General features: G+C 34.2%; 1 protein-coding gene and 1 pseudogene across 1 annotated transcript; both read right to left on the bottom strand.

The window, feature by feature from the left end:
* Window positions 1–5,393: 5,393 nt before the first annotated feature.
* On the bottom strand, window positions 5,394–11,038 carry LOC125777098 (calsequestrin-1-like; annotated as a pseudogene).
* Window positions 11,039–11,189: 151 nt separating this feature from the next.
* On the bottom strand, window positions 11,190–14,043 carry LOC105224538 (uncharacterized). The gene has a single exon (XM_011202649.4). It carries the CDS (start codon window positions 13,256–13,258, stop codon window positions 12,182–12,184), a length of 1,077 nt encoding a protein of 358 aa, XP_011200951.2. The 5' UTR covers window positions 13,259–14,043; the 3' UTR covers window positions 11,190–12,181.
* Window positions 14,044–15,344: the final 1,301 nt, after the last annotated feature.

Below are 15,344 nucleotides of genomic sequence, written 5' to 3' on the forward strand. Positions count from 1 at the left end.
CATGCATCAACTAATAATATACCTACCTACTAATATTTCCACAGTCCATATATTTAAATTGAACGTAAACAAAATTTGATATTTCCACATAAAAATAGGATTTTTGTCATATGTAAAATTCTATAAACTTTAAATTAAATTGGTTTCAAAACTTTACAGCATAATAAAATAAATAAAAAGAAGAATAAGAGTTTATAATATTATGGCAATGTTCAGTCCTTGCCAATCCTCTCTTGCTCTCGAATTGGTTGGTTTTCAATGGTAAAACATATCGGTCCTGAGATTTTTTATGGGGTTCTTGCCTCTACACCACTTCTTTGCGCACTTAGTGATATGTTTAAAATCTTTATCATGTTGCTATGCCCACATAAATGTTATATTCACACAGGCGTATACACAAATCTTCGAAGTCGGTTCTCTACTCACTGCAGATCCAATGAATAATTAAACGAGAACTACTTCTAATTACTGCAAGGTTATGGAACTCTACTTACTTTTCTAATTTTGCGAATATTTTTAGATAATAGATCGTCCGTCCCATACTTTTAAAATTTGTTTCATCTTGGATTATTACGACCTATTAAAAATCGCCTACATACCTGCATATTAAATATAATTTTAATTTGTCACGCAGCTGACTTTGTTAACGCAAGCTGTTGAATAAATAGTCTAAATTAAAGACTTAAAGTCTTTATAATGCTCGACATACATAACCTCCAAATGCTTCAGTTTCTAAATTCTATTAAAAAAATACTAAAATATATGAATTACTTATATATTTTATGTCTTTGTCAATTTGAAATTGCGTTTAATAATTGCACTGCTATAGGAAGTTACTCTCCTCTTATTTATGAATTATTTATATATGTACATTATATATTTTTTTATAAACTTTTTTCATAAAATTGTAGTTATCACTGATTTTGATTCATCAGTAAAGAGACACAAGCACATTTTCTTAATTTTATATAGTTTTTATTTTGTTGTAAACTTTTGACCACAACATCCCACTGTGTGGAGTAAAAATAGTAACAATTGTGGCCTGTTGCCGTCTTGTCTTGCGAAACCGCTTTGTTGTTGTGTGTTGCGAGTGAATGTGTTTGATCATGCTCATGTTTAGATTAAATAATGAAAGAGCTGTTAGAGAAATCATTTATATTTTAAAATAACTTATTTCATAAATTAACTCTTTCCTGCTCTGCTCTGATCTATAGGCATTTTAGTTACTTTAATTTCTGATGCAATAGTGAGCACATTGAAATAATACTAACATGCGAGCAGTTAGTTGACCTCACAATTATTTGGTACTTTTTTCGTTTTGGGTTAATTGTTGCAGTTCAAATTAAAGGTAAAGTGGCCATTCGAAATCGGGGGACATTTTTTCATGAAAGTAGGTCGAGAATGCAGTAAACGCCGGTAAATCACTAGCTATGATTAAGACGTCCTAACTAAAGTAGAGAGGTACATATGTATGTCAGCAAAATTCACAGAATTGATAAATTGCAAATATGCGGTAAATTTTTGCCATGCAAAAAAGATAATAAATAAAAATGAAAAGCAGGGCAAAAGCAAAAAATTGTGTGTTAAAAGACGCATTGTGAGGTATACGCTGTCAATATTATCGACCGGAATCAATAACTTAGCCATCATAACATCTCTTATAACGGGTGATTTTTTTGAGGTTAGGATTTTCATGCATTAGTATTTGACAGATCACGTGGGATTTCAGACATGGTGTCAAAGAGAAAGATGCTCAGTATGCTTTGACATTTCATCATGAATAGACTTACTAACGAGCAACGCTTGCAAATCATTGAATTTTATTACCAAAATCAGTGTTCGGTTCGAAATGTGTTTCGCGCGCGTGTTTTGTTCAGCGATGAGGCTCATTTCTGGTTGAATGGCTACGTAAATAAGCAAAATTGCCGCATTTGGGGTGAAGAGCAACCAGAAGCCGTTCAAGAACTGCCCATGCATCCCGAAAAATGCACTGTTTGGTGTGGTTTGTACGCTGGTGGAATCATTGGACCGTATTTTTTCAAAGATGCTGTTGGACGCAACGTTACGGTGAATGGCGATCGCTATCGTTCGATGCTAACAAACTTTTTGTTGCCAAAAATGGAAGAACTGAACTTGGTTGACATGTGGTTTCAACAAGATGGCGCTACATGCCACACAGCTCGCGATTCTATGGCCATTTTGAGGGAAAACTTCGGACAACAATTCATCTCAAGAAATGGACCCGTAAGTTGGCCACCAAGATCATGCGATTTAACGCCTTTAGACTATTTTTTTGTGGGGCTACGTCAAGTCTAAAGTCTACAGAAATAAGCCAGCAACTATTCCAGCTTTGGAAGACAACATTTCCGAAGAAATTCGGGCTATTCCGGCGAAATGCTCGAAAAAGTTGCCCAAAATTGGACTTTCCGAATGGACCACCTAAGACGCAGCCGCGGTCAGCATTTAAATGAAATTATCTTCAAAAAGTAAATGTCATGAACCAATCTAACGATTCAAATAAAGAACCGATGAGATTTTGCAAATTTTATGCGTTTTTTTTTTTAAAAAATTTATCAAGAACTTAAAAAATCACCTTTACTTTGACGAAAAAAGTACCAAAGGCCGGAAATAGCATGACTTTGCAGGAGTTACATACATATATACCTGTTGCTTTTGGTTCAAATTTCGCCAAATTATAACAGGTGATTAACTACCAAAACTAAAACAAAAAAGCAATGACCAGACAAGAAATAACGCCTACAAAATACAAACCACATATGGAAACGCTGTAAACTTTTGCCTAACTTGGTTATTCATAAAAATCTCAAATCAGAGATCCCTGTCTTAAATTTTGCTCGAGTGAGTTTTAGATTGTAGACCGATAATATTTGTGTGAGTAATTCTAAAATCGAAAAACATTTAAGTTATTCATTCCTTCCAATAAAAGAGAAGAATGATGAGTCCACAAATAAGTTCCTTATATGTCCTCTCTATTATTTATGTACAAAAAGTACCATTTACATAAGTTATCAATAACATCGGACGCCGTTCTTTCAATAAGCTTTTGTGGATTCTGTTAAAATGTTCTTGCGGTGAATTGGATTACACTGTTGTAGTGTTAGACTGAATCCTAGTTTTAGTACAAGATCTTTTCTATCCATAGTCGCGCAATTGGAGGAAATTTAAAAACCCAGCAAACCTTCGGTAGCAGTTGGTACGCAGAAGCAGGCGTGATTTATATACATTTGTATGTATGTATATTTGTTTATATGGAGAGGAATTTATTCAACGAGCTTGTTTGCTAAAAGGTAATTGATGCTGTAAAAAAATCATTTCAATAAAGGCTTTGTAGGTCATTCTCGGTATCGGATATCATTCAAGTGAATTATAATATAGGACATATACCCAGCTTTTTCAAGATTCATACTAGAACTGGTTACAGAACTCGGGTTCGATTGGTTATGCGATCGAGAAAGAAGATATATTTTCGCAGAAGAGAAGCAATTATCATGATGATCATTGCTAGCACAGATGGATCAAAGAGTGAATCAGGAGTTGACGTTTTCTGTAGTAATCCATACACATAAATGTCTTCAAATTAAACGACTACAATTCAGTCTATCAGGCCAAGACTGTTAGACTAACAGAAAGCGCAGAAAAAAAGAAAAGTGGACATTTACAATAATCAGAAAATTTATAAAGTTTCTCGTGTATAGCCAAGCGACAATAAGGGCTATCCGCTTGCAATCAATAGACTTCTAGTGGCAATGCTGAAAAGCATCATCTGGCTGTCATCGAAAAACTCTATAAATTTGGAAACATTAACGTTGTTTTGAGAACAATTGAATAATTTTATTCAAAAGTGTTGTAACCCATTCAGATGTGAAACAATTATCATGATAATCACTCTTGTTAAACTGTTAAAAATAACTCAACAGCTTCAATAAGAAATTAATGGCATTTCAAAGATTTCCGCTGTTCGCTATAAAGAGAAATTGTATGTTAACATATGTAAGTAAAATGGGGGGAATTTTCACTGTGCCAATTCATAGCTTTTAACTGCTTATAGAGAATTTTTTATGTGTTTGGAAGGAAATGAGCATACCACACAACATCATATACATATGTATGTATGTACATATGTATAAGCAGCTAAGTAAATAGTAGATATATGCACAACCATATACATATACATATACATACATATGCATATAAATATATGGGTGCTTACCATATTTTATAGAAAAATTAGTCATTTTAAAATTAAATGTGTCAAAAACGTGTGCATGAAGGGACATAGGCGATTAATTGCAAAATATGTTCAATGACAGCGCGTACAGAAGAGTGAGCGGATGGTACAGGGAGCCGAAAAAACGAAAAAATAGAAATGACTTTCCGCCTTAAAAATCGCTAGCTCGAAACCGATTTTAGATTTATAGTCTCTTGGCAAAGTTGGCAGAATGATCCCTAGCACATTTTGCCAATGCTTCTCTCTATCCACTGCTGAATCTTTGCGGAGCAGCTCTTTTATGGTGTGGGGACCAACCGCAGTGGAAGGTCCCGGTCCTATCATGTAGGTGGATGCGGTGGGTAAGCTCAACAACCAGTTCATTCCCTTACCTTTGTGACCTAACAATCAAATAAGGTGCACTTGGTTACGATGATTTAATCTCGTACGCAGAGACCGCTTTGAGTGCCGCTTGACCATCGCTTAGTATAGCTATACGTTCATTGCGATAGTTGCATTGGAGGTTGAATTCTACACACGGAATACCAAAGGCCTCTGCGTGGAATATGCTCGGAAAAGTTGGACAGCTTTGTGCATGGTCCTGCGACCCCTGCGCCAATTCCCTCCGACGTTTTCGAGCCGTTGGTGTACCACATGATTGTAAGCAGTAACTAGAGAGCGGAATTCCATTCCATTCAGCCTTACTGCTGAGTTTAACTTTAAACTTTCTAGTGAAGTTTACCCTTTTGGTAATGTCCAATGGGAGAAGATCCAGTGATATTTTGCCACTTACCTTAGCTCTGCCAAAGTCTTCTGCTGTCATTTGGTGAAATTTGTGTTTGACAACTTGACCGATTACTAGGTGAAGCAATGTCAGTTCCAGCAAAACTTCAAGTGCCGCAGTCGGACAAGTGCGTTTGGCACCCGAGACGCAGACACAGGCGAGTTGTTGTACCGAAGTCCGCGATGCTTTTGGTGCCCAAGCCACCGCACAGTGGGGTAAATGGTGCTCAAAATGGAGATTAATTCCCACAAGTCTTCTAGTTATTAAAAAGTTATTTTTTTTAGTTAATTAATCATAAAGAAGTAAGAACATAATGCAATTCGAGTTTTTTTATTGTTTTTTTTTATATCTTAAAAAACAAAAATATGCTGAACATCGGTTTTCTAAATTTTTAATTTTTTTAAGCTCCAAATTTTATTTAAAATATATAAACTGTTTCTTCATCACTATAATCATATTCATGATCACTGTCGTCTTCGCTTGAATTTTTATCATCGCCTTCATCATCATCGTCATCATCAACTTCATTATTATTGCCACTCTCTATCACGATCAACTCTAATGCTTCTTCGGGTAAATCCTGCACTTTTTTTTTTGGTAATTTTCTTGTGGTTGATATAACGGGGTCAGAACTGATTAAAAGTATGTTAAATATGTCTTCATTTGCTTTGCTTGCCCACTAGAAACAACTACGAGTATTGTATGCATCTTCTTAATCAAATTTATGTCAACTTTAGTAATTGCTGCTGACATCTTGGGATTTTGAAAGAAACGCCTAGCTGTATTGCCATCGTTAGAATTCCCAAAGCCAGGTTTCGGTTGGTCAACAATCAGACCAATTTTATCTTTAAATCCTTTTTGAATCCGTGCTTTATTTTCCGAAACTAATAGTTTCTCACTTTCTGTTCGAGCTTGCCACTTTTTATAGACAATTTATATGATAAGTGGAGAAGGCATTCAAAGAACCTAATCCACCCATGAAGTATTGAAAGGCCAAATTGTAAATTTTCTGTTTTTACAACTTTCTTCATCATTTCATCAATTTTATTAAAATCTTTCGAGCTAGCTAAACATAAATACTTAACATTTTTGTGTAGATGTTGTTTCTGTTAATGCGTTGCATACTTTTCCATCAACCATAGATAAAATTAAATTGTGTTTAACTTCCAAATATTTATTTCCATAAGGTATACCCGAATTAACAAGATTTCGTATTTCTATACCAACTCTTTCATTTTCAGTTCTAGAAACAGCTGTGGACTCTTTTACATATGTAATTTTTAAAGGCCTGCAAAACCTGGTAGAAGCTGGGCGCGGATTCTGCCACATAATTTTGCTTCCACAAATCAACCTGATTGGAACAATACAGGTCATGAAAACTGATGAATCATTTGCACTCGGATTATGGTACCCTTGCTTATATGAGCTGTGTCCAGAGCTTCCATCGAATCCCCACTTAGTGTACAAGCATAAATTCGTCATTTCCTCATCGTTCAATGTTTTAATTACGTTATTTTGGGCTAAAGTTATACGCTCAGTGGTATGGTATAAAAGGGCTTGCAAGCTTACTTGTGCTGAAATCTCGCAAAAATGCATGCTCTCACGTCTAGGATAACAATCCTTTTTTGCTGATTGGACATATGAATAGAAAGGAAACCTATCTGGAGCAGATTGCCTTATAACATTGTACTGTTGCGAGATAACTTTACTTCCACCAAAACAAATAAAGCGTCTTCTTTGGACATTTGCTGTGATAGTGATGATTTGGCAATACTTTTATGAGTTTCAAATTTTTTCGCTCTCGATGGTGAACTTGCAACCTCTTTCACTATCTTTGACGCTTCCACTTGCCCTGAAGCTCTAAAACTCATTTGTGCAGCATAAGCTAATAAAGGCAAAGGCACACTATCTCTTAAAAATTTACTTTCTTTTTGCTTCGTTTTCAAAATTTTATTTCAAAAAGTATGTGATGTTTATTATTATACATATGTAAGTAAAACGCGGAATTTAAACTGCCGCTTATCGTAACGTAGGGTGTGAACAAAGCAAACAGGCATCCACTGAACAACAAAAACAATAACAAACCTTTTTTTTGCAATTGCTGTATTTGTTCTTCTTCTGCCTTGAGAAATTCGTGTATATTTGACCAGGCAGTTCGTATAAAGAAATGCATATACTGAGAAAGTGCGCAGTATTGGCGCAACTTTTTTTTTTACAAGAACTAAAACAGCCATAGATTACAGGAATGAAACACGATTTGCTTTACCCCGCTTAACTCACAACTATATGTCTGCATATAAGGTCGAAATCCCAATATTTTAAGGCTTTCGCCCAAAAAAAATAAAATACTTAGAGACACGTAAAAACACAAATGAAATCTTTTTGTATTTACTAAATTACCGGAACAAGAAGGCTCCATTACAATTTTCTCAAGATTTGTCCAGTTAAAGAAAATAAAAAACTTCGAAAAATGAAAAAAAATCACTTATATCACTGTGCGCATACAAAAAGAAATAAACTTGCAATTTTCAGAGAATATTACAAGAAAACTGTAAATTTTTTGCCAAATATTTGTTCAGTTAGTGATGTAGAATTTTATCTACTTTTGTTTGATACCAAAAATTTACTTGTACCTTGAATTTTGATTTTTGAATTAATCTCCAAAATCGGCACATTTTACCCCAATGTGCACCGCCCCTCTGTCCCCGAGGGTTAGGTTTCCGAGGCCAGACAGAGAGCAGCGCCCAACCCCCCTACGCATCCCTTCGCTAGGCCTTTTCCCCTTTATACGATATCGCAGAGAGTATCCTCAAATTTTCCCCTGGCTATGATATGAAATATAAAAATTATGTAGAAAAAATCGAAGTCATCAGATGATTTGTCTATGAGCTACAACTGCATCATATTCGAAAACGGCTGTAACTCAAAAAATATTGGAATTATTTATGTATTTAAAAATTTCGTACCTTATTTATATGGGTACAGACTAGAACTCTTGGTATTCGACTAATTGAATCGGATTAAATGTATAGTGTTTTATTCGAATAATAATATTCGCTCATTTTCGACTATTCGGTTAACTGTTCGTTTTTTTGAAAACGTGAAACAAAATTTTTGTTTTGAGATTATTCGAATAATCAAGAGCCTTATAGCAAAAACTGATTTTTTTCTGCGTCGGTATGCCACTTAAGTAATTCATCATGAACTGATACTACAAATTCAGATTTTTTCTAAGCTTCTTGGAAAGACTGGCGAATTTTAAAAACATTTTTTTGTGTGGAATACTTTTAAATATATAAAAATATTTTCTTCTAAGTAACCATGATCTGCAATTAAAAGTCACACACCCAACTCTAACGACAAATATTTGCTTCAATAATAAATCATTCAGATTGTTTTATTATACTTAATTTGTGCGAACTCTAGTTTTCGAACAGATTATAGCTTTCTGCCCTGAAGTAGTATAAGTCAACCGAAAATGATGAGTATCGCTTAGGTCTGCACGCTGAATATCTCAATGACATCATCACCAAACATAGGAATGTACGTTTTATGAATAGCCATTTAAGTTCTAGTTCGTTGCCTACGTAGTCGACTGTTTTGTGCTGTTGAAAAATGATTAAATATGGTGCTTACCAGTTATTAATACACGATTTTCATTCACCGTTTCTAACTGACTGTTGCTAAACGCGCTAAGACCAAGCATGACACATAACAAAGAATTGCGGTACTTCTATTCATATTTCTTTCGACTCATATGGTGTTTAGTAAAATTTATAAAACCACAAAATAATGTCGGTTTTCACAAAAAAATTTAACTATGAAATAAATGTAAGGCTTCGAGGTAATTTCCATAAATACTAGTTCCTTGTAAGCGATAATTTTGGCTTTTGAGAATTTAAGAAAATTTTTAAAAGTCTGAATACAATTGAGATTACGACAGCTATTAAAATCATCAGATGTTGTAAAAATATTCAATGTTAATAGATTTTCAAAACCGATTATTTTACCTCTCATGAATGCTAGCTTAGAATCTAATATCAACCAATAGATTGGTCACCGCTGACCCATAAACCGAAATTTTTTCGAAATGCAATGGTGACGCATGGAATACGTGTGGAATGCTGCCTGACCAATAACGCATATTTTGCTTACTGACGTAGCCATTCAGCCAGAAATGACCCTCTTCGCTGAAGATCATTTTTCGTTGAAAATCCGGATCATTTTCAAGTTGTTTCTCAACCCAATTCACGAACATAAGAGGTTTCTGGTGGATTTGATCTTGTAAAGATGTAGGCCAATATCTTTTCGCAAAATTCGTCACAACGACGTCACGGAGAAGCTAAACGCTTGAAAACGACGAGTGAGAGACTGATTTGGGTCTTCCCCAATTCATGTACCAGCGGCAGCAATATATTCCAGACTACGGGCACTTCTTTGTATTACTGGCACCGCAATATGTTGCACTGTGCCTGCGGATTCAAATTTGTTCACTAGTTGCTCAATCGTTGATCTGACAGGTTGATTATAACCATGAAATGGCATACCTCGCTGAAGCGTAATATCAAAAGAGGGGGAAAAAATATGACGTCGTTTGCTGTCTCTATTGGTCAACTTTTGTAGCGTCCATATTGTTAGTTCCAGCACGGCATGAAAACAATGAAGAAATCGTCACTTGTATTGTTGATGATAGAATGACATTTGGAAATGCTGTTTGCTGTTGTACATCAATGTCATGTCATTTCTCTGACAATCATTCAGTGCAGAGAGACTGCCGGAAATGACGTCATAATGGCCGAGTATTGAATATTTTTTTATGAAAATTTCACAAAATCTTTATAAAATATGTATCTTAGAAATAATAAAATGTTTGAATAAAAAGCTTAATTTATTTTAATTGTAGCCCCTCAAATCAAGTGACAAATAACGCGCTTTGAACCCCAATTATGCCTCCCACAGGGGCGTGCTTCATTCTAACAGTGCGATACAGTAAATTTCTGTCGCATTTATCACTTCAAGTGTAAAATATTTTATTCAAATGAATTTCGACATTAGGGGATGTTTTTCAGTTGAGTTATGCTGATATGTATTCTTCGAGGAACTCCGTAATTTTTCCACAAAGCAGATTTATTCAACTTTTTGTGTAGCTACTTTTGTATGTACATGTGTATATGCGTCAATATGTACAAATAAAGGGAAAGTGCAAACACAGAGTAGTGAACAAATCATTTTAAACTTTTTTAGTTACGCAACACAATCATGTTGAAAAAATTGGGCTTTAGAACCGCACACTATGATTATGCTTTAGATTAAAGTTGAGAATTCCACTCCGGTCTCTTGTCAAAGAGAGAGGCACGAAAAAATGAAAATTTTCAGTATTTTTTTTGCTATTAAATCATGTTATTTTACAAAAGTAGTAATATGGCATTATTATAGAATGTGTTGACTTGAAGTCATGAAAATTTCAAAAAAAAAATTTTAATTTTCAAAGTTATAGGTGTTTGTGTTGACCCAGTTCCAAAAAAAGGTACTTGCGGTGACAACCATAAGTCCTTGGAGAGTCATCCAAAACCAATCGGGCAAAAAAACTTAGTTTTATAAATAAGTAGATAATACTGGGCCTGATCGAAGACCCGAGTTTATTATGTATTCTAAAAGCTGTATAAATTTGATTAAAATCTACTAAGCAGTTTTCAAGTTACAGTTGTCACCAGTTCAAAAAACATAGTTTTGAGAAAAACGCTTTTAAAATTTGCCTTTTTGCTTTGAAGTGCCCGAGCACTCTTTGTTATTTGTCGAATAACTCAAAAACTAATTATTGGGTGGAATTTTCAGAGAATATTTTTAAGATATTACACTTAACGAAAATGCAAAAAAAAATATTTTTTGAAAATTCTAACTACCCCTAACCCCTTAAAGAAGCCCTGGTACCAGACAGCTTTTAGTTAAATAAAGAAATTGTTTAGGTTTTAGCACGGTAAAAATAATACCCACCAAATGAATGTTTGTTGGAAAGCCTTAAGGTACAGTCGACTTGAAACAATGCCTTTTTTAATGCGCGAAATGCATTTCTAATGGAAGCGTATCAATTTTCGTCCAAATGCTGCTGAAACACTGAGCAATCAATCTTCACTTTAGATACTCTCACAGTATTCTTGCATTAAATGAATCACGAAATTTTAATTGAAATGTAGTTTTATTACATATCATTCATGGAATGACATAATATTTTTGATTACATATATGTAGCTTACATCATTTTCACTAGATTATAAATACTTGCGCTAGATTTTTAGTCTGATGCATTTCAAGTGTAAATACTACGAATATTCTTATTGTCATAAGGGCACAATAGACCTAAGGTCGCAGTGCATTCCTCATTTATCAATCTATTGTCATAATACTTTACGTTTAAGCGTATTTTGGTATAATTAATTGTGCTTATTTTGTTGTTGTTCTTTCTGCATGTTGACTATGATTTTTAGGAACAATTCGCTGACTTAAGGTTTATAGGTCTTCAGTGCACTTGTTAAAATAATTAAAACCTTTACTAAATATATAAATAAATACAATATTTGTCATGGATACTTTTTTTTAGTTTTTTTACGTGCTATAAAGCCTATAACATAAAAGACAGTTAAAAAGAGTTCACAGTTAGGTTATTCAGTATTAAACTTTAACTTAATTAGTCAGGATGGTTTCAAAATGAATTAAAGCATTTTCATTATTAATTGAAAAATTAACTGAATAAATAACCAAAATATCCATTGCTTTCTTATTGTTTAATTTATAAGGTTATTTCTGCACTAAAATTACAAATACAGGCAAGAGGTATTGCTGGCATAAATACAGTCAAAAGTTTTTTATACTACACACTTTCATTTATGACTCAATTCCTGTTTTTTAACTTAAATTTACTTTTGTCATCGATAATATTTATCATAGAGAGCTTTGTTACTACTTAAATATATGTACATATGTTTTGATAAATGAGTTTAATTTTTCTATTTTCAAACAATTAATATTATCTGTTTATGATATGAATTCAATAATTCCTTAGAAAAATGACTGCTTTACTTGTTATATTTTTTCATACTGTCATATTTGGTTTTTAGCAAATTTAGCAATTTATGAATTAGCTACTCTGCTATTAATCATTCTACCTTCACTCACATACTAACATTGACCGCATTCTTTATGCAGATATTACCATAAGTACTTACTATATTAATATTACTATCAATTTTACAGCTTTTAGTATTAACTTTACTACTTCTACTATTACTATTACTTTGTTCAGCCTCTTTACCAACAGGGTGTTCGCACTTCAAATTCGGCATTGATGCGTAATCGAAATTACGCCAACCATGCTGCTCGAACAACTCATTGAACTGCCGCCATTGCGTGCTATAATCGCCGCCAAATGAGGCGGATTTCACCTTCACCTTCTTGGGTGTAGAGTGTGACGGAGACGCAGCCGATCCCGATCCAGTTGCATCGTCAACGTTGACCTTTGCTGACGTCGCACACTTCTCCGCACTCGACGTAGTATTCACAGTTGCCGAAGCTTCTACATTTTTGGGGTTTTTTTCCTTGTGAGCTTTGATTTTCTCACTTAATAATTCCGCTGTTTTGACGACCTTCAATTTGCCATTGTTGCCTATGTAATCGACTATTTGTTGTGTCGAATCGCTACCCAAGCAAATGCGTCCCTCATTCCCCGTATAACGTATGCAACCGGTGTTTTTTGTGATTTTCAGTCTTGTATTATTGCCAATAATTTGTAAATTACCCTGATTGCAACCGATACGTATCCGATTGCCATTGCCAATGATGCGCAAATCACTTTTATTACTCTCTATACGATATTCCTTTGAGTTGCCAACCAAGTCTCTAGTATGACGTGTGATCGACGTCGCTTTTAGGGGTGCGTCCAATGTTTCCGTCTTACAGTACTGATAATTGTTCGCTGCACCGCAACTGCTGTTGTTGGCAAATGTGAGTGTGAGTGTAGTGGCGCCTGCTTTATTTGTGCGGCCAGTATGTTTGCAACTGCTGGAATTGCTGCTATTGCATTCACCATTACTGCTACTGTTATCGTTACTGCTACTGTTACTGTTGCTGTTACTAGCGCTCTGCCTGTTACTACAACTGCAGCTGCATTTGCATGCACTGGAATTTTTACTGATTGCGTGGTTACATTCATAACCTGCGGGATCCTCTGGATCGTTTATTGGTATACCCATTTTGTTCAGTTTTTATTTTAAACAATGTTTTATATTATTGTAAGGAATTTATTTCGTTTCTTTAATGTCTCGCACTTCACAGTTCTGTCAACATGTGTCTTCAGTTCACACTTTAACTTTCTAATATGCCGACTTTATATTTTAAATCTGTAACTGTCATTGCATGCCAAAAAATCACCGCTCGCACTCATTAACTCTTTGTGTGCAATCAATTTCACTGCTGAACTTTGTTGTTGTCTATTGTCTCTCTTTGCTGTATTGACAATCAATCAACACTTTGCTAATGTCACTTGCAATTATTCAGCACAAACTGCTTCGATTATTACTCGTGTTTTAATACCTATTAACAGGTGATTTTTTATTCCATTTACTTTTCACACACTAGTATATGGCGTGTCAGTCACTTGCTACAAATATTTATATGTTTGTGTATACGTCTCACAAAAATATAAATTTGTCTCTTCTTTTAATGTTTCATTATTATCTCATAGCTTTTATTGATATGTACTCATTTATGTGCGTATACATATGTATTTAGCAAATTCTTTATGCTTTTGTCGTCACTTGGGGAATCACCTCTGCACCAACACAAACGTAGCGTATTTTAATCAGACTTGGTTCAACCGAATACTTCCGAGTAGACAAAATTCGTTGCTAAATTATATTCTATTATTGCTTTCGTAGCCGAATTAATCATTTATATGTATGTATGTGTATAGTTCACGCGTCGCCGCCGTAACTTGAACGCCGAACGCTCATTTAGCAATGAATGGCGCTCATCGTTGGCCAACGCTTTTATATGGGGCGCGCATATCAGCATTTATTGTATTGTTTTGCAGAGCGTTGAGCAGCTTTTGATAGAGGGGAGTTTTTTACAATTTAAAAGCATTACAGCTGTTTAGCACTAGTTCGATGTACATGCACACTCTCACATACTACGTTTATAGCGTGCAATCAGTTGTTGCATTACTTGCAGGCGTGCGAATTTAATCTCTCTTTGATTGAACGAATTTTTGTAAGGTGCGTTATCAGTGCTAGCAATTCGATAACAGGTGATGATAAAACGAAAAAACTAATAATACGTTATGGAGACAGAAATACATATATGTACATATATGCAAACATATGTATGTAGATAAGTATATATGGATGTACATACATACATACATATGTAAATAAGGAAATTTTTGAAAACAAGTAAGTAATCGCCATAACTAGAGAAATATATAGCTAAATAAATATTTTTATAGCCGGGACGTTAGGAAAATAATAACAACTAGTTTTGTCAACAACGAGCCCTCTTTGACAAATAATATCAAAAAAGCGGTAAACATAGACTAACATAGCAACTCATTAGATACTCAAATTGTTTGATAACCTCAAAAGGCATAGCGCAAAACAGTGAAAAAGCTCGTCCAATCAACTGAGTTTCGCTAGGTAAATCTTGTGATTTACGAGTTGACAGCAGCATTTGAGCTTAAGTTGCGGTGAAAAATCTTTGGTAGGCATTAAAATAAAAGTGTCATATTTAATGTAATTATATTTACTAACTATTAAAAGTAATCATATACGCGATATTGGCAATTTTCATTGCTCTTTGTATATAAATATGTATATGTGACTCATTTGGTTTACTGTAAATTTGCTATATCTTCAAATTTGACAGGTAATGGGTATTTTTATACAACTCCTATTGTGAGTTCTAGATTATTTCAAATGTTTAGAAATTGTGACATCATTCATAATTCTAATCTCTTTTGATGTTTTTTTTTATCAAAATACATAGATAAATACATTTACAGACTAGGGTGTTTTATTTAAAATTTTTTTATTGGTTTTATAGTCAAAGTATAAAAGAAAAAAATTGTAGGAAAGTCAAAATTAAGGGCTTAAGATTTCAGAAATGTTTTTCAGCCTACAAAAATATTTTTTATGTGTCCGCGAAAAAAAAAAATTAATGAAATACCATAATACAGACATGTGCAAGCAAAAGTAGTTCATTAAAGTACGTTAAAGTGGTTGAAGGTTTTTTATATTTTAGTCTAACCCCATTTATTTTTGGTACTTGTGCCCAGGTACTCAAATT

Source organism: Bactrocera dorsalis, chromosome 3, assembly GCF_023373825.1.
Source record: "Bactrocera dorsalis isolate Fly_Bdor chromosome 3, ASM2337382v1, whole genome shotgun sequence".
NCBI classification, from domain to species: domain Eukaryota; kingdom Metazoa; phylum Arthropoda; class Insecta; order Diptera; family Tephritidae; genus Bactrocera; species Bactrocera dorsalis.

Bases quoted from the DNA above. Each gene is read 5' to 3' on its own strand.
- LOC105224538 (XM_011202649.4), bottom strand. From the start codon at position 13,258: ATGGGTATACCAATAAACGATCCAGAGGATCCCGCAGGTTATGAATGT.